This window comes from Camellia sinensis, chromosome 11 (genome assembly GCF_055761805.1).
Source record: "Camellia sinensis isolate YWXY chromosome 11, ASM5576180v1, whole genome shotgun sequence".
Classification (NCBI taxonomy): Eukaryota; Viridiplantae; Streptophyta; class Magnoliopsida; order Ericales; family Theaceae; genus Camellia; species Camellia sinensis.
Genome location: NC_138971.1, coordinates 13,231,362 through 13,257,657, shown reverse-complemented (window position 1 = coordinate 13,257,657; position 26,296 = coordinate 13,231,362). Strand labels below are relative to the sequence as shown.

The window sequence follows — 26,296 nt, the reverse complement described above, 5'->3', positions numbered from 1 at the left end:
CTTAAAATTAATTTCAAAAGATATGTTATTCTTTAAATTAATTACAAAAAGATGGTAATGTAAATTAATAAGACATAAATACCCTTCATTCATCATTTTCCTTTTCTTTTACGACATTGATCACCACCACCGATATGAGTCAGTCCTTTCCGCCATCTCCAATTGCATTCTCACTCCTCTCCGACCACCGTATCATCTCTTATCAATCATTCTGCATCCCTTCCATGTCGCTACCACAATCATCCCTCATTTACACTACTGAATCATTAGCGGCTCGTCCTTTACCATATGCCACCCTACCTCAAAATTAAAACCCTAAAATTAAAATCCAAGAAAAAGAAAGAGTTGGGTTTAACAATTTAGTCACTCACAATTACAATTGGATTGCCGAGAGTCGTCGAAGGCATAATCTAATCATGATGAAAGGTTGGAATTGGTGTCGATGCGGGGTCGGTGGTACAATTATTTTACAAATTTCCATACATATTATTATTATTTTCTTTTTCTACCATCAAATTGCATACTATCTTTTGTTACATTTTCTTTTACATTCTTGCAAATTTTCTCACATTTCCCCTAAAATATATAATTATATTAGTTGGTATAAATTTTTTGAAAAAAATTATTATACTCCTATTTCTACTCTCTGCTCTCTCTCTCTCTCTCTCTCTGTCTGTTTCTCTCTCATCAACCGCCTCAATTCCCCCCATTCTCCCTGTCTCTCTCTCTCTACAATCCGAATGCGGAACCCGTATCGCAGCTCTTAGCCTCTCTGTACAGTGTCTCCGATTCCGATGCTCTGATAACTTTGTTCGCCGGAGAGACTCTCGCGAACCCATTTTCTCGCGTGGTTGGTTGCGTTTGCGAGTTTTCTCTAGGGTTTTTGGTTCGGTACGATTGCGATTCTGATCGCTCTCCTCACGACGAAGAAGAAGACGATTACGACGTGGTTGGTGGTGCCCGCTAGGGTTTTGTAGCGTCAATGGCTCCGACGCGTAAACGTGGAGCGAAAGGACCGAAGGGGAAGAGTGAGTTGCGTCTCGGTGATCTGGTTCTCGCCAAGGTCAAGGGCTTCCCTGCATGGCCTGCTAAGGTGTGCTTTTACTTCTTTCGGATATTTCTCTCATTTCTTGAATTCAATTTGGTTTTGTATATATCAGTGTTTCAGCTCATGTTTTAATTTTTAGTGTTTTTTGATTTTTTTATTACAATCGTTTGACTGGAAATTAGGGTTTTGTTTGTTTTGCTGGTTTATTGGGTCGATTTTAGTACAAATATTTTGTGCTTTTATTTTTTATTTTTACTGTCTGAACTTATCTTGATTGTGGAGCAATTAATTTCGTACTTTGGGATATATAGTAAGGGGATATGTTTAGATTGCAGGTTCACACACCCCGCGCGGGCAATTTTATATATAAATTTTGGGTGCTTTGCTAAATGGGAATTATGCCTTGATTTCGTAAACCGATTAGCAGTTATTTACTAAATGCAGCATTCTTATTCATTCAGCTATCAATTCTATGGACATTTTTGGAAATTAAAATTGTGTGACGGGTGTCGAGTGCGGGTGACTTATCTAGAGGTCTCTGACACATCAAATCTTAAATTTAAGGTACACGGACTCGGCAACAAAAAAGTTATATTTTTGTATTTTTGAAATGGTGTTATATGTAAAATATAGTGCAGAAAGACATTTATAATAATTATATGACAATATGTATATATATAATAAAAGTGTTACAGATAAAATATATAAGAAGTGCCCAGTGAAAAAGTATCCGACACATATCTCACCCTTATCTAAGTATCGGATGCACGACACGGATGTTTGATTTATTTTGCAGAGTCTGTGTAACACGACAAAGCTTCAAAAAGTTGTTCACTCCAAAGTGAGTTGTATGCTTTATCTAATAGAATAGATTAGGTCCGATAGGAATTTCTATGTTTATCTCCTTAGTACATTCGTATTGGCTTGTTGGGTGAACCATTGTGAGGAGTTCATGCTGTCTTTGTTTGATTTTAGTAATTCAACGTGCTTTCTGCCGTATGTTGCTTGGCTGTTTGTAGCATGGTTAAATTAGTAATTCACTTAATTTGTTATTGAGTTGCTTTTTATGGATGTTGAATAATTGAATTTAATATGATTTACTGATTGTTTGTTTTTGTTGTGATTCTTTATCGATCTAAATATTAAAGTCTTGCTACCTTGCTTCATAATGTTGAACATGGTCAGGTTCTATCGCAATTTGGTTAGTTTCCGAGGTATCATTTACTTGTGCTCGATTTTGTTTGTCACTGATATCTGGACTTGGTTTGAGAATGTTCTTTTGTATGTCTATTCTAACTTTTTTCAAACTTGTTGGATGAATTAAGATGGGGTTTGGTTTGGTGTTTGGTGATGAGCATTGGCTTTTGCTTAGAACATGATTGGCTCCTAAAATATTTGCATTGTTTTCAGGTACTTAGGTTGTTGAATTTATTTAAATTTTGACGCAGAATAAGTCTTAAAAGATTTTTTGTTTTCCTGAAAAAAACACATTGAAATTACCAATAAAGGTCGGCCCTCTGAGAAACATTGTTTTTTAAGTTTGAGAGTTGCTCAGTAGCCCAAAAATTTTATGAAATTGGATGGGGGTTGGCATGGGATTATTTTATTATTTCTTTTGGGTGGGGGACGTTGGGGGAAGGAGGCTTGAAGTTTGGATTAGGTTTTCTAAGGTTGATTAAAATTATATAAAAAAATAAACAGAAAGCCAAAATAAAAATTAGTGAGCTGTCCTATGATTTAACTCCTTGGACCCATATGTTTTGTACAACTATGTGCTTCTGTCTTAATGGATGAAATTAATTACACTTCTTCAAGAAAAAGGTTCCTGTAAATTGTTGATGAAGTTTCAAACATCTATTTTTATTTTGTGGGAATGGGAATATTTAGTGCTCCATAGATATGCGAGGTAGTTGGTTTCTTGATACTAGTTGTGGCAACATGTTTGGTCAATGATTGATGTGATGATGTAGATTTGAAAGTTCTTTTTGTTGGATGAGGTAATGATGAAAATTTTGATTTGTTTGTGTGCTGGAATTTGGTGTCATCTTTGTTGTTTTTGCGCACATTTGGATTTACCTTATTTGATGTATTTGCTATTTTGTAATGCGGAATATAGGTTATTATGCTTAGTTAAGTGTTTTGTTTATGAGGCATTTTTTTTGGGTATCAATTTTTTTTCTTCAGATTAGCAGGCCGGAAGATTGGAAGCGAGCTCCTGACCCCAAGAAGTATTTTGTTCAATTCTTTGGAACAGCAGAAATGTAAGTGTTTGTTTTCCCCCCCAATTTTCCATGTGTGATCATGTGGAGTAAGCTATTTAAATTGCTATATGCATCCTTGTATTGCAACATAAAATTTTAGTGTAGACTAGCTTGGAATCTAAGTTCTTATTGAAGAAAATACAAATTGGTGCAAGGGAGTATTACTCGCATCATTCATTAAAAAACTTATGGTAGAGTACTTTGGTATTTTTGTATTTGGTAACAAGAAACAACAAAACTTATGGGAAGAACAACAAATGGGAAATTAGTTTGGTTTGCATTATGAAGGTATTAAATGAATTGGTTTCTCACAGTGCCATACTTATTGGAAAGGTTATTGACATTTTGTTTTTTATGTGAAGAAGTCTTAAGATTTTATAGTGGATGGAACTTGAATTCAAGTTATAATGGATTGCTAACATATTTCCAATTCATGCACAAGATGATTTCCTTATTTCTTATGATTTAGTTAGAGAAATAGGCAATTGTCAAGGCATTGGACTTTAAGCTGTGGCGCCAGTAATTTATGGCTAATATTGAGGTAGAGTTCTCTTGGGTTCCATGTTAAGGCCTGTAAATTGTAATACATTGCACAAGATTTTGCAAAGTTGTAAGCATGGTAAAAAAATAATATATGCTGGTTCATGAGCAACAAGTTTTGCTGGACCGGTAGAGAGCCATGATTGTGACCTTGAGTTGCTGTTAGTGGGTTTGACACAAAAGTGGAGGCGTTATGTATGCTATCGATTTAAAATCAGAAATAAATGAGCAAAAGAACATCACCCCTCCAATCATCCTCTCAAAAGTGTTTCTCCCCATTATGCACAATGACATGAACATGTTTTGAGAAAAGAGAAAAACCACGAGAAATGGTTTCCCAACGGGATCTTCTTCAAGTTTTTAATTTATTTCATTTTAATGTTTTTGTAAGAATTCTAAAAAATACCTTCAATATGTTTCGAAAAATAGTTAGTTCTACTAAGTGATTATGTATTTGAATGTCACCAACCCAATTGATATGACCTGGAGCATGTTAACAAAGCAACCTAAGGATTATGTATATAGTTTGATTTGGACTTTTTTCTAATGAAGATAATGACTAATGTAGGTCAGTGTTTGTGTTGGACGGTTCTGCTGCTAGTACTGTAATCAGGGGCGGGGCTGCATGTAAGTCAGTGGGTTCAGTTGAGCCCATTGGGAAAAAAAAGAACTTTACATAAGTTTTATTTCATGTTTACATTTTCAGAAACTATATTTAAACGGATTTTCGTTTGTCTTTACTGGACTTTTTTTTTAAATATATTTTAGTCATTTTTTTATAGGACTTTTTAGATGCATCTAAAAATTTAAAAAAGTTTAACTAAAATATGAAAAAAATTCACTAAAAACAAACTAAATCCTGAACAAAATTGCACACAAATTTTTGTTTGAATTTTCGTTAGTTTTATTGATATTTTTTAATATTTTAGCTAATTTATTGTACTTTTTAGATGCATATTGATTAGGTACCTTTAAAAAATACAAAAAATTGATTAAATCATAAAAACATGCACTAAAAATAAATGAAAACTCATCTAAAAACAGTTTTTGAAAAATCAAACCAAACAAACACGAAAATTGTGATATTTTTTTAGTTTCGGTTTAATTTTTGAATTTAAAGAGGCATTTATGGTGTGGCGTGGAAATAAAAGAGAATGGAACTATGAATGATATAAGCAATTTTTTTCTTTCATATCTCCCTTGTTTTCATAAATCTTTCCCCAAATCTAAGATTCAAACATGTCTTAAAAAAAAAAATTAGTTCATACTCGAGGCGTCATTTTCCTCTTTTATTTTGGCCATCTCTAATGGCAGTTTGAGTTTCCTGAAAAACTTGCATTCAATTAGCCCTGGTCTCCAGAAGCACACTGTAAAAAGATGAATGAAATCTACTTTTCCTTGAGATAGTAATAATAAACTCTTTGAATGAGAAAGGTTCCGCTCAAATGCTGTGGATGGGTCGACTAGGTTTGGTAACCTAATTATGATTGATACAGAGTCCTCCTAATGTTCAATACCTGATAGTTTGCAAAAAAAAGTGGACAGCATATATTAAATTTGTGTTATGTGGATGGACTCTTCTATTTACCCCAAAGTACTAGTATCCACAGGATATGACAAGGGTAAGGGTGTGGTGTATATATCTGACACTTGTACACAATTTAGATACTTGGATCCTCTAATTTGTTATGATGTTTGATGAAGAAGAAACTCACATTTGCTAGTGAAGAAACATTTCTCGCACTTCACATAGATGAGAGATGAAAACCTCGTATTTTCCCTAAATTTTTTCAAGTACATCACTACTTAGTTAATAACATCTTATCTAAGAATATTGTACAATATGTAATATTTATAAGTATTTATGATGTGTCCCTGTACCCATAATCCAACTTTAGGCTACATATCCTAATATCCTAAGTTTTAGGTTTATGAAGGTTTGACATTTGGATGCACTCGCCTCCGAGACCATGCAACATAGCTTAAAATGTACCAGATACGCCTATGCATGGATATTGCCTTGTGAATATAAGATCAAAGTTCTCCATTAACAGTTGCAGTCAATCTTATGAAGATATTTGATTTATTTAAAAGCGAATTTGTAACTAAACACACATATATATGAATTTGGTGAATGTTATTTCTAAATAGTCCATGTCCTTTGAAGGAGTTTGTCTCTCTAGATGGGTGGCGCTCCTAATTATACTTTTGTCCAATGTTGGTGGCTATTTTTTTTCCTTTTGCTTTTTGTTGTTCATCTGTAACTAGTGTAGGAAGGTTGTGAAACATTGGGGTCATCTTAACAAAGTTCCCCAGATTTTCTATTGTTGATAAAATGTTGCAAGTTGCTTTTATTGCAGTTTTGTTGGGAATTTTGGATTTATTGGAGCCTATTTGGGAAGCCATTCACTACTTCCGTTTGTTTCCAAAATTACTATTTTTTGGGGGGTTTGGGAATCATGAACTTGTAAAGACTAGAACTTCAGAGCTCAAAAGTTTGGAATTTCCATGTACTTTCTGATGAGGACAAGAAACGGTTTTGGCTGAGGAAAGAATTGAAGAAATCTGGATAGTTGGATTTTTAGGATATGCCCAATATTATCATATTAATCAGGAATTAAAAGTTGTGTTGTTTTATTTTTGGTAACTTTTAATTAAGGTTTTCTTGGATGTTTATTATAGGTCATTGTGTAGCAGAATTTTTCTGACCATGATATTAAATTGAGTTGAGTTTTGATACTGAGATCAAAGAATTTTATGATTTCTTTCATTTTCTTTTGGTGTGACCTTTATTTGCTTGTACTTTTATTTTCTTGTGCTGGCTGTTTGACATCACTTTCTTTGTCCTTGGTGGTACGTTCTGTTGTGGGCATTCTCCATCAGCTGCTGCCATTAATGTATCTCATTTTTAGTTCAAAGAAGTAATTCTAGAAAGAGATAGAGGCTATGGATTTTGGGTAATGAATATGTTCTCCTTTGGTTTAATGTCCGAAAAGAAGAATCTGGTTTTCTAAAGCCACACCTGCTGGTGGCTATGCAGCATTCAAATCTATGTTGTTTTTTTTTTTTTTTTGGCAATGAAGAATTAGAAAAAGAAGACGACGACGACGACAAGGTTATTAACATCTTTTTATATTTATGTTAATAGAGTTAAGGTAGCACTTTAGTCCAAAACCGTGTTAGGGCAAATTGGCTATTCTTAAACGTGGTGGGGCTATAAGTGCTCCGGGTCCATAGTGTAAAATGGATTTTGTCATTATTATTATTTTTTGTTGCTAAATTTACAAGAATTTAATGTGCCATGTTGAAGTTCTTTGTAAACTTTTGTGTTATTAGGAAGGTTGATCTATTTCTTTGATTAGCTATTTTTTATTCTAATTAGTTAAATGGATATATTCTTTGTCAACAGGCATGTATCACGACTGAAGAGATTGGCTAATTGATATGCTTGTGCTTTCAAACAGCTGCATAATGGCATTATTTTTGTGGAACCTTTTACTTCTGGTTGTAAGATTATTTGATGATATCTAAATTTCAGCTGATGCTTGTCTAGTTGCCCTGATAAAGTAGCAACTGCGTCTGTGTGCACTTGATAACGTGACCTAATTGTTAATGTGGGCATATTATTTGTGGTCAAATGCATATTTTTCCGTGTTTCAATTAAAATATGAGAAACTGAAGTGTATTTCCTTGTGGTCATTTTATATAAAATTGACGATTTATTTATTTTTGCTGAATCTGAAACAACTGTTATGTATTTGTTTCAGTGTTTTGGGATATTAATGGTAAGTTCAAAATTTGTTAGATTTACATGAAACAAGTTTGTGTGTTTGCAGTTTTTTTTCTTGTGCTTTTTTTTTTTTTTTTTAATTTACCCATTGCTGTTTGTATTTTGTTTCTTATTTTTTGTTTATAAATTTCTACTGATTGTAGATTTTAATTTGGTTTGCCTTTTACAGAGCTTTTGTTGCCCCTGTGGATATTCAGGCATTTACTAGTGAGGCGAAAAATAAATTGTCAGCTCGATGCCAAGGTAAAACAGTTAAACACTTCGCTCAAGCTGTGAAGGAAATCTGTGAAGCATTTGAAGACTTGCAACAAAAAAATTCTAGTGGTTTAAGAGATGATACTGATAGATCAGCTCTTGGTGATGAGGCTCTATCTGTTGATGGGGTGGAAGATGATGCAGTAGAGGTTGACTTACAAGATGGAAATGGTAGAGATGGAGCAAATGGAGAAACGGAGATTAGGGGTCTGGGTGATCACAGTAGTGGGTTGGAGCGTTGCTCACAGAGATACAGTGTGATGGATTGCCAAGATACAAAACCTAGTGTGCCAGGCAAAGCTAATGATAGATTTTCTCCTGTTAAAGCTTCTAAGAAGAAGAACAAACTGTTGAATGATGGTGCTCACGCATCTACAGAGGCAGTGTTAGCGTCCAGTCCATATAATTCATCTTATCGTAAGGAAGAAATCTGCGATCATAACCAAGAAGATAATATTATTTGCCCAGAAGACTCAATGGTAGTGACACCTGCTGAAGGCTTGAACGCTAGTCAGAATGACCGTGAGTGTGATGCAGAAGGAGATGGTCAAAAAGATAGGTCAGTTCGTGCCAAGCACTCTGATGGTGGCAAGAAGGCGCTAACAAATGGTCACAAGTCAGGGAAAATGGCTACTGGGTCAAAGAGAAAACCCGTGGGTTCTCATGAAGTTCACAAAAGTAGTAGTTCAGCTGCTTTGTCGAGGTTGAAATACAATACCGGCAGTTGTCATGTTGACCCCCTTGAATCTGATGAGCATGCCAAGGATGGAATGCAAAGAAAGGAAGCTACAGGTAGCAGTATGAAGGAATCATCCCCAGATCTTAAATCAGATTTACATGCTGTTACTGAAAATAAAGCAAAAAAACTGGGAAAAGATGGGAAATATTTTGGGGTAGCGGATGACGGGCAAAAGGATGCTGAAGGTAGTCCTGAGGAGCGGGCCAAGGGCAAACTTTCTGGGTGGAAAAAAGGGGGTCAACTTGGTCCTGCAAAGCATGATTCAATAATTAATGAAGTTTCAAATCCTGCCAAAAGGTCTAAACGTGCAGATTTGGCGAATGATGCCCCCAAGGGATCGCTTCAAACAGACAAAAAAAATGATTCTCGAAGTTCTAAGGTTCTTGAAAAAAAAACAGATAATCCAGAGCTTAAACGGTCTGTGTCTCGTTTGAAAACTGAAAATCGTTCAGCATCAAGAGTGCTGACAGGTAGCTTGTCTTCCAACATTCCTTCTGATGAAGATGCTCTACCGCCAACAAAGCGTCGGCGTTGGGCATTTGAGGCTATATCCGATTCTGCTATTGTAACTTCGGACAGTAAAACAGGAAAATTTTCTGTTGCTATAAAAAATGATGTGTCTTGTTCTGATAAAGTTAAATCTCCAGTTACTCAATCGCACACAAAACGGAGAGCTGTTCGCCTATTTGATGAAGATGATGATGAGGAGCCTAAAACTCCCATACATGCGGGATCTGCCAGCAAGATTCATGCTCCTTCAGGTGTTACTGATTGCATGAAGAACACTGATGTACAAAATGAAGGTTCTGTTCACGATCAACCTAGTGTAAGAGATTCTGGTGAAGTTGAAGCTGAAGTTGGCCCTTCGAAGGACTGCATAACTTCTGCCAAGGTACCCAACGAATCTTCCTCACCTAACCCTGAGCAACCTGTAGAGAAGATGCCTAAAAAGGCAATTGCTGCTCATGTTTCCCATAGTCCAGTGAAACTGGAATTGGAAAGAGTGTCTGCCATGGAGGCTAAACAAATTTTGGGTTCCCCTAGAAAGTCTCCATGGTTAGGTGCTACTAACAAGCCAGTGTCAGAACCATTAAAAGGCAATAGACCATCAATAAAAGTAGCTGGTGCTGGTAATCCGAAGAAAACTCAAACAGGATCTGGTAAGGCCTTGGGTATGGTTTCTGATGGATCAAATTATTCTCAGAATCAAGTGAAAACTCAAAGAACTAAGCCAATTTCTTTGGGAGAAAGATCAAAAAGTACTCCAAAATCAAATGTACAAGCGGATGATTCTGCTCCTGTAACAGGAAATACAAGGGAGAATAATTCCTTTACTGCAGAAAGGTATGCTTCATTTTGGGCTCAATTTAGTATATCTTCTTTTTCCATATTTTAAAAAAAAAAAGCCATTTAACTGATGGTCATGTTTCATTATCTGCCAAATCATAGACTGGAAGCTGATAGAGATGATAAAACCAGTTTGTTGTTGGAGGCTAAGATGTCAGATTCTGCTATGTCTATGAAGAATCTTATTGCTGCTGCTCAGGCCAAAAGGAGACAAGCTCACTCACAAAATATTTTTCATGGCAATGCTAATTCTCTTTTGGCACAGTCTACTGATGTGCCCGGGAGGAGCCCCAGTCCTGCATCTACTGCTCAGGCCTTCCTATCAGGCTCCAGTAACATTTTGCAGCCAGATGTACAGGGATATTATGCTCGCACATCTGTGGATTCTCCATCTCATGGTCGCCAGTTTTCATCAAATAATCACCCTGATGCTGAAGAATTTGAGGACAGAAGAGTTAGTTCAGGGCACCAGCCTGCCGGGGGTTCACTTAGTGGTGGTACCGAGGCAGCTGTTGCTCGTGATGCTTTTGAAGGAATGATAGAGACACTATCAAGGACTAAAGAAAGCATTGGACGTGCAACCCGTCTTGCAATTGATTGTGCAAAGTATGGCATTGCCAACGAGGTAGGAATATAGTGTATTGAACCTTTCTTTTTCACGTGGTGTTGTATGATTTACCTGCACGGAGTAGTTTCGTTAGTTTAGATTGTTGACAGGTCACACAATCATAAGCATTCACTACTTGGGTTTTTTGTGTGAAACCATCCACATCTCTATTATCTAGATATATGCATGAAACATATAGCTTTCTGAGCCCTTAAGCAGCAAATCTGGTTAGTCATAAGTTCATACTGGCTTAGTGATTTTTCATAAAATGAGTTGTGTGAAAGTATTAAATAGTGTGTTTTCTTCTATTAAAATCTTCTTCTTGAGTTCAACCTAGTATCATGATTTTTATTTATTTTTTATTTTTTTATTTTTTTCCAATTCAACTTCACGTTTTTGGGTAGTCTACTGTTATCTTTTCCACTGTCCTTTTCATGCTGGAAGTTGTAGCTTGTAACTTGCAGCCTAAAGTTATCTAATTTTCATGTAGCAGAATCCCAATTAAACATTGCAGACATAGCCGCAATGTCCCTGCTATGCTCCTTATAAATATATTATTAGTATGCCTGCTCAATGTGCATGAAAAAGAAAGTAGTTATTAATTACCATATAAACGTATGAGGAAAAATATTATTGCCACAATATATTATCAAAAACTGTTTGACTCAAAGACCCATAATCAAGAATAGAAAGCAAAGATTCCAACTCATTGACCTTTCAATCATTAAGATTCTGTAGAAGTTGAAATGCCAAGAAATCAAAATAGTAAAAGAACTACAAAACATAATAGAAGCATTATGAGAACGAGATGAATGACACAATCGGGTATCTCATTTTTCACTGCCCTCCAAACATCTACCAAAAGTGAACATTCTCCCCATTACGAACAACCAGGTATATTAAGAAAAATGAGAAAGAACTTGGGAAAAGAACTTCTGCGGGATCAAGAATTCCTCCAATTAACCACACAGGACTCCCATCTATTATTTTGAATCTCATATTTGCTCTTAACATGGTGTAAGGAAATCTTTGTAACCATTTTTTGAGTAGAGAAATATTCTTTGTTAAATTATTCTCCAAACCCAAACCCAAACCAAAACCCCCTTTATTTTTTGGAAGGGAAACGACTTCCCAACTATCAGGCGATCCATCTTCCCATCACCATTACCTTCCCACAATTTTTTTCATCAATTTCTCAATCCTTTTGTCCACACTTGAATTTTAAACAATGATAAATGATATATGAGAACACTTGAGGCTCTTTTCCTACCATCCAGCCTATTTCCAATTTTGTCAATGGCTAGGCCCAAAAGCACTCATTCTCCAGATTCTTCTCCCTTCACAACAAATTAAAGACTTTATCATCCTTGTCGAAGTATGAAAAAATTGTATCATTTGCAAACTATAAATGTGGTATTGAAACTCCATCCGTAGCTATATGAATACCCTCTACTAATTCCTCCTCCTTAGTTATGTGAACTAGCTTACTTAAAATATTAACCACTAAGTGCCCATTTGGCAATGTGGTTTTTTAGTGTTTTTTTTACTTTTAGGCTTTTTATGAGGTGAAAAAGTTAGTGTTTTTGGAATGGTTTTTTTTAGTTGAATAGATAGTTGTGAGGGAAAAGTAATTGATTGATGTATATGTGACATTTTGACTTTTTTATGGCTTTTTTAGCCATAAAACCACAAATCAAATGGGGCTTAAGTAATGAAAAGGGAGATAAAAGGATTGCCCTGCCTCAACCCTCTAGTAGCTTTAAAGCTCTTGCGTGATTCGTTATTAAAAATTACGGACATATTGCAAGATATAAGCATTCTTGAATCCATCTCATTCCAAAGCATCATTTCTTTTTCATTACAAAAGTAAAAAATTCCTAATCCACATTTATCATAGGCCTTTTCAAAGCAGTCATGAATCTTATTCCTTCCTTATTTGTACATGTGTACTACAGTCTCTGATTTGCTATCAGGGCCACATCCTAAAATCTGTTGCCCTTCTACAAAGCACCTTTAGTGTAAGCTATAGTATCCCTCTTGACGATCTTGAATAAAAACAAAAATCTCATTGACAATTTGGTCTTCCCTTTCGACAATTACCCCACAATCGATATCTAATTGCTTAGTAAACTTCTTTTTCCTCATTCTGTCTGCAATTTTATGAAAGAACCTAGCATTATTATTGCCCTCAAACCATTTATTCTTAGATTTTGAAAAGAAATTTCTTCTCTAAAAATAAAATTTTCAGACTTGGCTTTTAAATTTTCTCAGTCCTTTCTAAGGTCATCACTCACTTCAGTACAATTTAACTCATCAATCTTTCTCACAAGCTCATTCTTCACCTCTTTGAAATTCTCAAAAGTCCTTATTCTATATCTTTATCCTCTCTTTGTCTGTCTACAATTTCTTCGTAAACTTTAAACCTTCCCATCCATGAAAACTACAGTCTCTCAACCATTCCTCGAAACATTTAATGAATAGATGATGCTCTGGTTACGTATTCTTTAACCTGAAAGGAGTAGGCCCCATTTAAAAGGACAACTCTCAAGAGCTGAAGGACAATGATCGGATGCTAGTTTGGGAAGTACCTCTTGACTAACGTTAGGAATCTATCTTCCCGTCCCAAAGAAAACAAAAAAATCTATCCAATAATACACCAAATTTGCTTGTTCATTTGAACAAGTAAAATGAGCATTCAACAATGGAGGATCGATCAATTCACATTCCCTAATGAACATACCAAATTAAGTTTTGTCTAAAACTAATCTTGTAACAATGAAATCCCCACCCACACACCAATTAGGAGAACAAAAGCAAAGTAGGTGGCTAAACTCCTCCCACAGGTTTTCTCGTGCTTCAATTATCACCATTCACTATCATCATTGAAATCCTCACCCACGCCAATTAGGAGAACAAAGGCGAAATAGGTTGCTTAAGTTCTCCCGCAAAGGTTTCTCGCACTCGGATTATCACCATTCAGTGTCATCATAATTTTAAATCTAACAGACATTTAAAACTCCCCTACCACAATATCACTCTGGCTAACCATTCTCTCATCCCACGCAATCACAACTCCCCCTGATCTTCCATTCACTCTTATCACAATTTCAAATCTAACAGACATTTAAAACTTCCCTACCGTGATATCAGTCTGGGTAACCACTCTGTCATCCCACACAAACACAACTCCCCCCATCTTCCACACAGACAAACAGCCCACTTCCTATATCTTGCTCCCCTAGATTCTTTTAATTAATTTTCTATCGGCATCATCTATTTTTGTTTCTTGAAGAATCACAATATCCAAACTATTCCTCAACAACATCTATCTAACCACATTTACGCCTACTCCTAAACTCACCATCTTCAATTAGAAACAGTTTTGTCTCTAGCCTCTTTCAAACAAATATCATCATTAATACCTGAAACCAGGTTCTTCAACTCCCTCAAGCTCTTCCTGTTATATTACTTAGTAGTTAGATGGTGAGTATTCTATTTGATATCTGTTAAAATCCACCTACTCTCCACCTACTTCACCCACTTAAACCTACTCCACTAAACCTAACCCACTACACCACTACCACCTCACCTACTCCACTAAACCTAACCCATTACACCACTACCACCTCCACTTCACCTACTCCACTACACCACTACCACCTCACCTACTCCACTAAACCTAACTCACTACACCACTACCACCTCCACTTCACCTACTCCTTACCTACTACACACTCACCCTCTTCTATATATAGGAATCATGAATCATTGTAATATATAACAACATATCAATCAATAATAATATATACAATTTATTCTCTCTCTTTCTCTATACATTATTTATTACATGGTATCAGAGCTGGTTTAAAACCTAGTATTTTCGCTTCCCCGGCGGGCGGCAACCTCACCTTAGCCGCCCGCCGGACCTGAACCTATTCCGCTGATAAAATCAACAAAGATTTGTGCAACTGTAGTCATGTGTGAGGCTGATGGAGACGAATTCTTCACCTCATATGACGAGACAGTCTGGAACTGGAAACACTGCAACATTCTGCTCTGGAATTCTGCAGCAGCTAGATTATAGCTTGGTTGAGTGCCAAGCTTTGGTTCTTCCACCCACTCTTGAACTTGCCCAGCAAAGTGTGAAGGTTCATGCTTGTGTTGGAGGGACTAGTGTGCGCGAAGATCAGCGCATTCTCTCCAGTGGGGTTCATGTTGTTGTTGGTACTCCTGGTCGTGTGTTTGACATGTTGCGGAGACAATCACTTCGCCCTGTTTGCATCAAAATGTTTGTCTTGGATGAAGCTGATGAAATGCTGTCACGAGGTTTTTAAAAATCAGATCTATGATATTTTCCAGTTGCTGCCACCCAAAATCCAGGTTGGGGTGTTCTCAGTTGCTGCCACCCAAAATCCAGGTTGGGGTGTTCTCTGCCACAATGCCACCAGAGGCTCTTGAAATCACCAGGAAATTCATGAATAAGCCTGGAAAGAGAAAAAGCTCATGCTAGGATTTGCGAAGTGATTCGCTGCAGGAATTTTGGCTTTGGATGAAACCCTTACCATACTCCACTCATTCTCTCCAACTGTTCTAACTTTTTATTTTTATTATTATTATTATTATATCAAATAATCAATGCACTCATGTTCCCCACTAACAGTGTCCACTTTTGACCCAAACCATTTTCAATCCATCATTTCTCCTTCACCTTTTGCACCCCACTCACCGACTCTCTCTCCACTTTATCACATGGGTTTGTCCCTCTCTCTCCTCCATTTGATTTCAAAAATCACTTATTTTTATTTATTTTTTCCAAATCACTTTTCCTCTTTTTTAAATACCCCACTTTATTTTGAAACAATCGCACTGATGTTTTTCATATAATCCATCTATAAATATTTTTTATCTATTTTCTTTCTCCCTTGTTTTCTTTCATTTTATTTTTATTTTTTCAACAAAACACTCCCAAAACAAAAACAAAAAAAAAAAAAACAAAAAAAAAAAACAACATTTTACAAACTTGTCATTTCTTCATGCCGGGGATCAACCCCGATCAGCATTTTACACCATAAAAAATAAAAATAAAAATAAAAATAAAAATAAAAATAAAAATAAAAAATAAAAAAAAAAACACAAAACAAAACAAAACAAAACACAACCAACACAAATCGGAACAGTGGGATTTTTCTTCTCGCCTATTCCGCCGGTCTTTTCTTCTTGCCTCCGTCCTGGGCGGTCCTTGACGGTGTTGCCTCCGTGTTTCCCACTCCACTGGGCACAATCACTACTCCCTGCTCCTCCACTGCAGCATATGGCGGCCCTCCAAATCGGAACATCACGGAGGCCTTCCGCTTCAGCTCCTTGTTTTCTGCCTTTAGCACACTTATCTCTGCTCGCGCATCCTTATACATGCGCTGGAGCAGAGCCAGTTGGGCGTTTAACTGCTGCACCTCATTTGTCCTACTCTGCAGCCGGTTCGACAAGTTTGTAACCGCAGTCATGGTTTCCACACATGACTTCAATGTATACTGATTGGCTTCCACATCCGACTGCACTGCCATTCTTTGCTCCACAGACCGCATCGGAAAGTTCAACGGAGCAAACTCCGGGGCGCTTGGTTGAGGTTCCAGTGCCACCGCACCAGTTATCTCTCTTGTTGACTCGTTGAGGTCGGGAAAGAGAGTGAGCAGACCACGGGACGAAGAGGCCATATTCTGGGTAGCTGAACGGGAAGACGAGGCCATGTTATGGGTTGCTGAGTTTTTTCAAAGAAGGGTTGGATCCAGAGTATTTCTAGAGTATCTCTCTCAGAATACGAAGAATTTTTTAGAGGTTTCTCTCAGTTTTTCTATCTCAGCTTCTGCCTCAGCCTCAGCCTCCGTCTTGGTTAAATAAGCCGAGGCAGCCACGCGTATCGCGCGCCACTTGACGCCAGACGACAAACGGGCGCGCCAGCCAAGGCACTCACGTGCCTCGCCATCATATCTGGCACGTCTTTTTATGGATTAGGCACGCCTTTTGATGGCACGCCTTTTGAAAGATTGGGCACACCTTTTGAGGGTGCGACTTTTTAAGGGTCCGACAAGACTCTGTAAACTGTCCCGACATTGATTCCGGTTAGCTCCTTCATGGGTCCGACAAGACTCTGTAAAATGTCCCGACATAGATTCCGGTTAGTTTCTACAAGGGTCCGACAAGACTCTGTAAACTGTCCCGACATTGATTCCGGTTAGCTCCTTTATGGGTCCGACAAGACTCTGTAAACTGTCCCGACATAGATTCCGGTTAGTTTCTACAAGGGTCCGACAAGACTCTGTAAACTGTCCCGACATTGATTCTGGTTAGTTTCTACAAGGGTCCAGCAAGACTCCGTAAACTGTCACCACAACTGTCACAACATTGTCTGCTACAACGGTCCGACATGACCCTATAAACTGTTTTCTACATCGGTCTGACACCGCCATCCAGTGTCCTCTACACCGTTATGACACCACCATACAGTGTCCTCTACAACGTTATGACACCCCCATACAGTGTCCTCTACAACGTTATGACACCACCATCCAGTGTCTTCACCAATGGTCTGACACGACCATACAGTGTCTCTTATCCTCTTTTATTTTTATGTATTTTCTTGTTTTGTTACTCTCTCCAAACTCAAGTTGGTTAGTTCCTATCCCCCTTGAGTTTGCGGGGGGCTGTTAAAATCCACTTACTCTCCACCTACTTCACCCACTTAAACCTACTCCACTAAACCTAACCCACTACACCACTACCACCTCACCTACTCCACTAAACCTAACCCATTACACCACTACCACCTCCACTTCACCTACTCCACTACACCACTACCACCTCACCTACTCCACTAAACCTAACTCACTACACCACTACCACCTCCACTTCACCTACTCCTTACCTACTACACACTCACCCTCTTCTATATATAGGAATCCTGAATCATTGTAATATATAACAACATATCAATCAATAATAATATATACAATTTATTCTCTCTCTTTCTCTATACATTATTTATTACAATATCATTGGATTATCATGTTCAATTATTTTGGTTTGTTTCTTTGAATCATTTTGGTTTAATTTATCTATTCTGCTTGTATGTCGGAAGTTCCAATGGATGAAAGGTTTCTGATAGAAATGCGCGTATGGGCCATAAAGGTTTGGGTTTATACTTTTCTGCAGGTTGTGGAACTTCTCATCCGGAAGCTGGAAAGTGAGCCTAGCTTTCATCGCAAAGTGGACCTGTTTTTTCTAGTGGACTCTATTACACAGTGCTCACACAATCATAAAGGTAGATATTATAACTGAGAAAGCATTTCATTGTCAATAACTCTCTCAATGGTGTTTATGCCAGGTGCTGTTTTCATATTGCAACTTTGCAATATGTTAATGGTATATGATAATCATCCATCGTCTTAATGTATATTTATGCTGACCCATGTACTTTTCTGTTATTATGTGGTTGCTAATATGAATATGTAAATTGCTTGCTGTTTTCTTTTAATGGAAATAATTTTCAATTTGTTGACTCTGTGATGTTTCCTTAAGGCATTGCCGGAGCATCATACATTCCTACAGTTCAAGCAGCACTGCCTCGCCTTTTAGGAGCTGCTGCTCCTCCTGGAGTTGCTGCTCGTGAAAATCGCCGTCAGTGTCTCAAGGTAATTGTAACATTTCATACCAGTGAGGGTGCCATCATTTTTTTGCTAAAGATAAATTGAATTAATTGTATCCCATAGGTTTTGCGATTATGGCTTGAGAGGAAAATCTTACCTGAGTCTCTTCTTCGCCAATATATGGATGACATTGGAGTTTCAAATGACGATGCATCTGCTGGATTTTTCCTTCGACGTCCGTCTCGAGCTGAGCGTGCTGTAGATGATCCAATTAGAGATATGGAAGGCATGCTTGTTGATGAATATGGGAGGTCTGATGCTTCTTAATTGCTATTCTTATTTGAGTAATTTTTGCTTTTACTTTTTTTTAGTACTTAAATATGATGTTTTGTCACGATGGGAACTGTTAAACATAGTCATTGGTTGTCTATCTATTGTTTCTGCTGGATATCAAGAAAATGAGTTAGTAAAGTAGTAATCATGTTTAATGCTAATGAATTTGTCGCATGCATGCACTTATTCACATATAGTTATTTTGTCTCATAAAACTTTATATTGTCATTATTCTCAATGTATTCAACAATTCAGTGTATAAAAACTTTAGAAGAAAGTTACTATGTCCATTCACATAACTGGATTGGCTGAATGGAAGCAACTGTACCTTTCTAATGATGGAGACCAAGTTGTCAAATAATGTGTCGTGTTGCGTGCCCTTTGTTATTTATTTATTATTTTTTTTGTATTGCATATCATAATTCTTTTACATCTTGAAAATTGGTAAACATGGATAGGCAACCTTACATTTATCATTAGAGTGAAGCATTAAGCAATCTTTATTTACCCTGAAAATTGCTCTGGGTCTAGTAGGCTATACATACACTTTTTGATATCATTGTTTCATAAATATTGAAGCTTCTTTTACCAATCTGTTTTGCTTTGAACATGAAGGCTTGTAAGGATAGAGATGGAGATTTGAATGTACTCCAGAAGCCGCCAAAACTCTGCATCTTTTTTTTTCCCGATTAAGCCCCAAAACTAGTTTTTTGTCCAATTAAGCTGTCCAACTACTCAAATTAGCTGAATGTAGCCCTCCCTTCCACTTCTATCTGAGTGTCGAAAAATTATGATATAGCAGCCATACAGTGGTTGTTGAGGGCAATTTATTCTGTTGGCGCCAAACATTTTTGCTCACATTAGCCTCCTAAAAAAAGCTCTAAATGTCATGTTTTCTCACTAGCTACTTAATATGAGAGAGAGAACTGAGAAAAGATTAGAGGAATAAAAGGACAACTTCCATTGCCAGCCTCTCTATAGAAATGGATATCTACCGTGACTGGACAAGGCCATGTTGAGGCCATTATGGGAAAATGTGATAGGAACTTGGTTTTGATGATGTCATATTGGACTCAAAAGCGTTCTATCACTTGTAATTGCAAGTTGAGGATGTTTAAGACTTGCCAGGAAATAGAATGGAAGCATTTTCAATTTTTACAGAACGTATGGGCTCAAAATGGACTCGTGTTACATAGTACTCAGTGCAGGAGTAATAGCATCAAAATTCTTGAAGTGAGAGTATGGGGATTCATCAGATCTGCAATGGACTTTATAGTGGAAGCATGGTGGGAGCAGGTTTGATGTTTCACACAATCACTAGAGGCTCAGTGGAAGCAAAGGCTAAACAAGTTATGCAAATAGTGGACTTATGGTCGGAACACACTACTACTTGGCTGAATGAACAAAAGGCTTCACAAATGCTAAGTTGGAGAGACATAGGCTCATGGTGGAAGAGGGGTGGATTGAATAACAGTTTTAAAGACCATATCTCTGCATCACCCAAACCCTTTGCTGTGACTTTTTGTTAATGTCTCACACTGAGAAAGATCAATGATCAATTTCTCTCAAAATTTCTAAGGTTCTCTCTTGAAGGCTGTGGTTGTTAGTTTGGGAGTTGTATATTTGGTAACAATAGAACTACAAATAATGGAGAAGTATAGATTGAAAACCAAGAGATAGCAAAAGGTGAACATTTTCATTACATAGGTTCAATTATTAATGAGGATAGAGAGGTAAGAGATTGTCTGATCCATTGAATCAATGTAGGTTGACTTACAGTGGATGAGTGCTTTTGAAATATTATGTGATTCGACGAAAACCAACAAAATTGAATAGAAATTTTTATAGAAAAACTATGAGGTGTGATGCGTAACAGAATGTTGGGAAACTTAGAACTTGTTCATAAAATGAGTGTAGCTAAGACGAAGGTACTTGGATGTGTGATAACTTAAGATTAGGAAAAGCAAAACTAGAAATAAATATATTGTTAAATGGTAAGAGTAGCACTATTGAAGATACATTGATTGAAGAAACATTGAGAGAGAACAAGTTAAGATAGTTTGGTCATATACACCGATGAATTTTGATACAATGGTAAGGAGAAGTGATGTGATCATCCTAAATGGAAATGCTAGACGGAGAGGAAGATCTAAATTGACATAGGATACGGTAGTAAAAAAAATGTTATGAATTTATTTAATTAATTGGGCATAAAGCCCTTGAATGGACTGAATGGATAAAAAGGATTCATGTAGCAACCTCACCTAATTGGGACACTAGGCTTTGGATGGGAAAAATTTGGTTTAATAGAAAGAAAGCAAGGCCTACATTGAAAGTTGGAGAACTTGAGGCATGCAGCACTGATTACATGATTTTATTTATAGTTCTTTCTTTCCCCATTTTTACTTTGTTTTGTTTTTAACTTTTTGTTGGTTGGGGTGTGAGGTTAATTTTGTTGGCTTGAACTTAATTGTGGTTCCCTTTTAAATTTATTGGGTTGAAGTATTCTGCAATAAGTTGATCAAGTTGTATCTATTCTTTTCCAATGTTACGTTTTTGTGTCATTGAGTTTCTGATGCATACTTCTTTTCTGGGTTGTTGTTTCAGCAATGCTACATTTCAGTTGCCTGGCTTCTTACCTTCTCATGTATTTGAAGAAGATGAAGAAGAGGATCTTCCAAGTAGTTCATATAAGGAAGCTGGTGGTGGATCACCACTAGAACAAGTGGCTGCTGCAGGAGACATTGAAACATGTATAGTCACTCCAAATGACAGACGCCACTGTATCTTAGAGGATGTGGATGGTGAACTAGAAATGGAAGATGTATCAGGACACCCAAAGGATGAAAGATCTTTGTTTGCAAATGGTTCAATTGAATTTGCCTCGCAACAGCAAGGTTCAGATGGGATCTTGGAGGCTGCTCTGAACATTTCTAACGAGTTGGCTCCTCTACCTCCGGGTTCTCCACCATTACCTTTTAATTCTCCTCCTCCAACCCCACCTTTGCCTCCTTCGCCACCACCACCACCATCGCCACCATCACCACCTCCTCCTCCTTCGTCTCCGTCATCACCCCCACCCCCCCCACCCCCACCCCCTCCTCCACCTCTGATTTCTTCAATGCCACATGCACTTCCTCTACCTCCTTCAGGTTCTCAGTCATCATTGCGGTCTCAACCACCATTACCACCCCAACCTACAATGGTGTCACAACAGTTTCATCCGCCTCAGTCATCAATACCATCTTCACCAAAATTGACCTATCAACCAGCTGGACCGTATGAATATTGCAGCACTGCAAGCGTAAAACTTCTTTCTCTTGTCTGTTATTGGTTTTTTTTAAAATAATCTTTTAATGGGTATGGCGGAACATACATTGTGATCTCCTCCTCCTGGTTGCAGGGAAACCAGCTTGTCCAAATGGCTGCAAATGCAAATCATGGGGTTCATATTGATGGCACTGTTAGAAGTGAAATGTATCCGCAGCAATCAACTTGCTTTGCACCGGCAGGAGTTCGCAATCCACATGAATGTTCTGGTTTTAATTCCTCAAGGTCATTAGATTATGGACATCACGACTTGTATGTCAACTCCCAAGCTTCTCAACCAAATCAGCAATTTCAACCTGGCAATGCTCCTTTCGCACAAAGACCTTTCCGTCCTGCCCCGCCTCCGCCAACCTTGTCCAGTCATTACTCGTATCCGAATTCAACAGTTCAGCAACACCCACAACATCCTTATCCTCGCCCGAACTCATTGCCAAAACTTCCTGATGGTCCACGGCGGTACATTGCTGATGAACAGTGGAAGTTGCCCACTGGTGAGTTAAGCACAGATAATCCGCGAGGTGTGTGGATGAGTGGTGGGAGAGCTCCATCATGTTCGGGGCCACCCTTTGCCCAAGAAGGTATGCTTTTTCCTTTTCCATTGAGATTAGTGCATAACAGTGATCATTGAATTTGCATACATATTGTGTTCAAGAAATTTTGTGCTGCCACATGGGTCATAGCCCAGTGGTGTCTTCTGTGACTTCCCAACCGGGAGATAAGTCCTACCAAGCTTGCATCTTTCAAGGATAATTGCTTGATTGTATGTACTTCCTTTGTGGAAAAGGCCTTGCAATCCAATATGTTAAACATAAAATACTAAATTGAATTACCAACACCGAAATCCTGTCACACGTTACATTCATTAACAGACTGCCATATTAACTTTTCACTCATGCTAAGTAAGAATTGTTTGATAAAACTAAAAAGTTGGTTCCAAAAAATTTGGCACTTAATTGGTATTACTTTAATATTAATGAATTTGTTAGTTGAAAATTGAAAGATAATTTTTGGAGAAATTACAAAAATAGTCCTTGTAGTTTGCCACTTGTGTCAATTTAGTCCCTATAGTTGCAATTGCAACAAATTTATCCTTTAATTTTGCATTCTGTCTCTAATTGGTCCAATTGTTGATGGTTGTCTAGATTTTTGATGAAAACTGGTTGCGTACTGTGGTGAGTCCCACCACTTATGTTTGTTACTAATACGGTGGTGGTACATCGTTATAGTTATAGACAAAATGTGGTAAGACATTCAGTGATTATAACATTAGTGTTCAAGTTTAAAGACAGTGAGGGATTAATTGTGACTTTTGCAAGTTTGGTCTATTGTTCACGGCTAGAATTTTCAGGCAGGGGAAATCAGGTTAAATCACATACAGATTAAATGGATCTACCCGAAAAGCAGGGTTTAAATAAATTTGAGTGCTGAGTGGAAATGTATTCAGTGTGTTTGGTTTGAGTTTTTTGAAAACTGAGTTTTTTGGTTTTTCGTGTTTTTTTGTTTTTAGCGAATATTTTTAAACTTTTAAATATTTTTTTTTACTTTTTTAGATGCACCTTACTTAGATGCATCTAAAAAGTAAAAAAAATTGGGAAAAAATATTTAAAAAAATTTAAAAATACATAAAAATACAAAAAATGTACTGAATTCTTGTATTTTTTTTTTTGGTATTTAGTGAATTTTTAAAAGGTTTTTTTCACAATTTTTTTACTTTTTAGTTATATTTATGTTGGCTATGTCTAAAAAGTACAAAAAATTGCTTAAAATATTTAAAAAATTCAGTAAAAACAAAAAAATACAGAAAATAAGAAAGTAGAATTTTCTGAAAAGTGTTTTTTGAAAAACCTAACCAAGCAAGCTAATTGATTTTCCCATTATGCGTCTCCATAGTGGCCACCTGAGTTATGCGCACTAATTTTCTATTAAAAAAAAAAGCATCACAATAATTTTTAATTGGACTAATTAAACACAAATTGCAAATTTAAGTGGTAAATTTGTTGTAATTGAAATTACTGTGATGAAATTGGCATGAGGGAAAACTAAAGGGACCACCAGTGTAATTGGTTTTGATTCATTTTGCCCATGCAGAATGCACATGCAAGGACCATGTGACCATTCTCCGTTATAAACTTTGATGGCCGTATTCAGTTGGATCAGTTACACACAAAATGCAAAATTTAAGGGTAAAATTGTTATGATTGGAACTGTAACATGTAGGGACTAAATTAACACAATGGATAAACTACAAGGAGTGCTGCTATAATTTGCCCCAAGATTTTCAACTAAGATTTATATAAAAAATTTTGAGTGGCACATGGTTCATCTCACCTATCCTTGAGAGCTTTTAAGTGAATTTTCAGATTTCAGACTTTAAGTGAATTTTCAAATTTAAGACCTTTTAGGTGAATTTTCAGATTTAAGCATAAGGTGTTTATGCATTCTTGACTGCACTTAACTTTCCCTAACCACTGCATACTTTCAACTTTAAGCACATAGCTGCATTATTAAAAAGGCCTGAAGTTTACCACTATTGGCATGGATAGGCTCCGTAACTTGGATCTCTTGTTGATTCTTGTTCCTAATTAATTTTAATTCTTTTGCTGGAACCTTCTTGATACACTGTCTGTATAATTGAGCCTTTAGAATGGTCATACTCCAACACATGTTAACTTTTAAATTAATGGTTGAAAGTAGAAACTTGGACTTGTGTCATTTATTTTGGCTTCGTAAAAACTTGCATGAATGAAAGTTTGTGCTTCTACAAGTTCAATATGTGAGAGCATACCAATTTAGGCACACACAAGTTCTTTTGTGTTTCTTTTTCTTGAATGTCAGTCCTCGTCTCATTGTAAAAAAGAGGGAAGGTACCTTCTTTTTTTGTATTATATTCTGATGGTTACATTTTTTGCATATTTGTGCTTGGCAATTTCGTGTCTTGTACTTGAAGGATGTTCTTCTGGACCATCCTTCCTGGTACTTTTTTTGTCCAATTCCATCGCAAGTTTCAATGGTCATAAGTTTGGTGGTTTCTAGCTGGCCAAAGTTGACCTGGAATATATCACATGTTTTACATAAAATAACGTTTAAAGGTTGTTCACACCAAAGATTGATCTAGGAAATGTGTGCAGTCATTACTTTCTTGACTTCATTAGCTATTGGTTCTTTGGTTAGTTGAAGTTGCTTGTTTTGACAGTTGTTCTTGTAATTTTTTACTTGGAAGGTTATTTTCGGCCTCCTCTTGAAAGGCCACCTGCAAATAATGTTGGTTTTCAACCGTCTGCCCCAAGCACACTGCCAGCTGGAGCTCCAGTTCCAGGTGACCTTGGCATGTAGAATGAATGCTTCACTTTCTCAGAAGTGACTTCCTAATCACTTCAACATCAGTTGTGAAGAAAGAATAACTTCATGGTTGTATGTACTTCAGGTCACAGTGTTTCTCAAATAATGCCTGGTAGACCAGATATGTCAGCCCTTAATTGTTGGAGGCATTCTTAAGACCGCCTGCAGCTCCATTATAGATCTTTGGTGAGTTTCCTTCTTCTTTCTTTTTCTTTTTTTTTTCTTTTTTTTTTTTCTTGTAATCTTATTTACGTATTGCCAAGATGGTTTAATACTTCTGGGTCTGAACCATAAGTCAATTTATTGAAGTATGTTCTCCCTTTGTAGAGACTGTATACATTGTCTTGTTATTGTTCCTGTGTATTGCTAATTACTACCTTTGTCAAACCTAAACGGCCTATTGGTTGTCCCAAATATGAATTAGGCCACTTTAGAGTCTGTCTACAGTTTGAGTAATTAGATGTATTTGGCTGTAAAATGGAATAATTTTTTATAGTTTCACTAAATCGGGCCATTTCTCTTAAAACATGGAATTACTATTCAGAGATTTAATACTTATTTTGTTTGTTGGCTGCACAATTGATAAACTCATTGACAAATTCGCAGGTTTTGAATTAGTTGATTAAAAAATGAAGCAATTCATGAAATAAGGCAATTTGCCCTTATTATTATTTACCTTAATCGTTGTTTGAATAAAATGTTATGCAGTGACCCATTGCTTATATCTTCTTTTCTCTCCAAAGTAACAGCTGCTTTTTTTTCTTTTCTTATTATGCTCACTGCAGTGGGCTGTGGCGTGAGTAGGAAATTTGAATTCATAATGCTCCAGAAGAAGATTCTGCTTTTGTGCAAAAAAATTGACTACCACTAAGGTGGTGTTGAGAACTTGTGGAGGCTCTTGGCAGGATTGTATATTGTAATTTTCCCTGACAAATGCATCCCAAAAGCATTCGCTTCCGTAGTGTAAGCCCATTACTCATTTAGTTTATATTTTGTTGTTAAAACTTGTAATTATACCTGACATACTACATAATAGATTTTTTTTTTTCTTCTTTTCAAGCACCAAA

General features: G+C 36.9%; 1 protein-coding gene across 3 annotated transcripts; it reads left to right on the top strand.

Annotated features, from left to right (window-relative positions):
• The first annotated feature begins 614 nt into the window (after window positions 1–614).
• HUA2 (Tudor/PWWP/MBT domain-containing protein) lies at window positions 615–26,296 on the top strand. Of its 3 annotated transcripts, XM_082893607.1 has the most exons (13): window positions 672–1,093; window positions 3,233–3,309; window positions 7,259–7,353; window positions 7,809–9,977; window positions 10,083–10,605; window positions 17,794–17,902; window positions 18,160–18,272; window positions 18,351–18,538; window positions 21,168–21,864; window positions 21,964–22,468; window positions 25,111–25,206; window positions 25,315–25,415; window positions 26,015–26,296. In XM_082893607.1, the coding sequence occupies exons 4-12, from the start codon at window positions 8,155–8,157 to the stop codon at window positions 25,383–25,385; spliced, it is 4,125 nt and encodes a 1,374-aa protein (XP_082749733.1). In that variant the 5' UTR covers window positions 672–1,093; window positions 3,233–3,309; window positions 7,259–7,353; window positions 7,809–8,154; the 3' UTR covers window positions 25,386–25,415; window positions 26,015–26,296. The 3 variants fall into 3 exon arrangements, with proteins under 3 accessions (XP_028118611.2, XP_082749734.1, XP_082749733.1); XM_028262810.2 differs by lacking the exon at window positions 7,259–7,353 and having other exon boundaries at window positions 615–1,093; XM_082893608.1 differs by lacking the exons at window positions 3,233–3,309; window positions 7,259–7,353 and having other exon boundaries at window positions 615–1,093.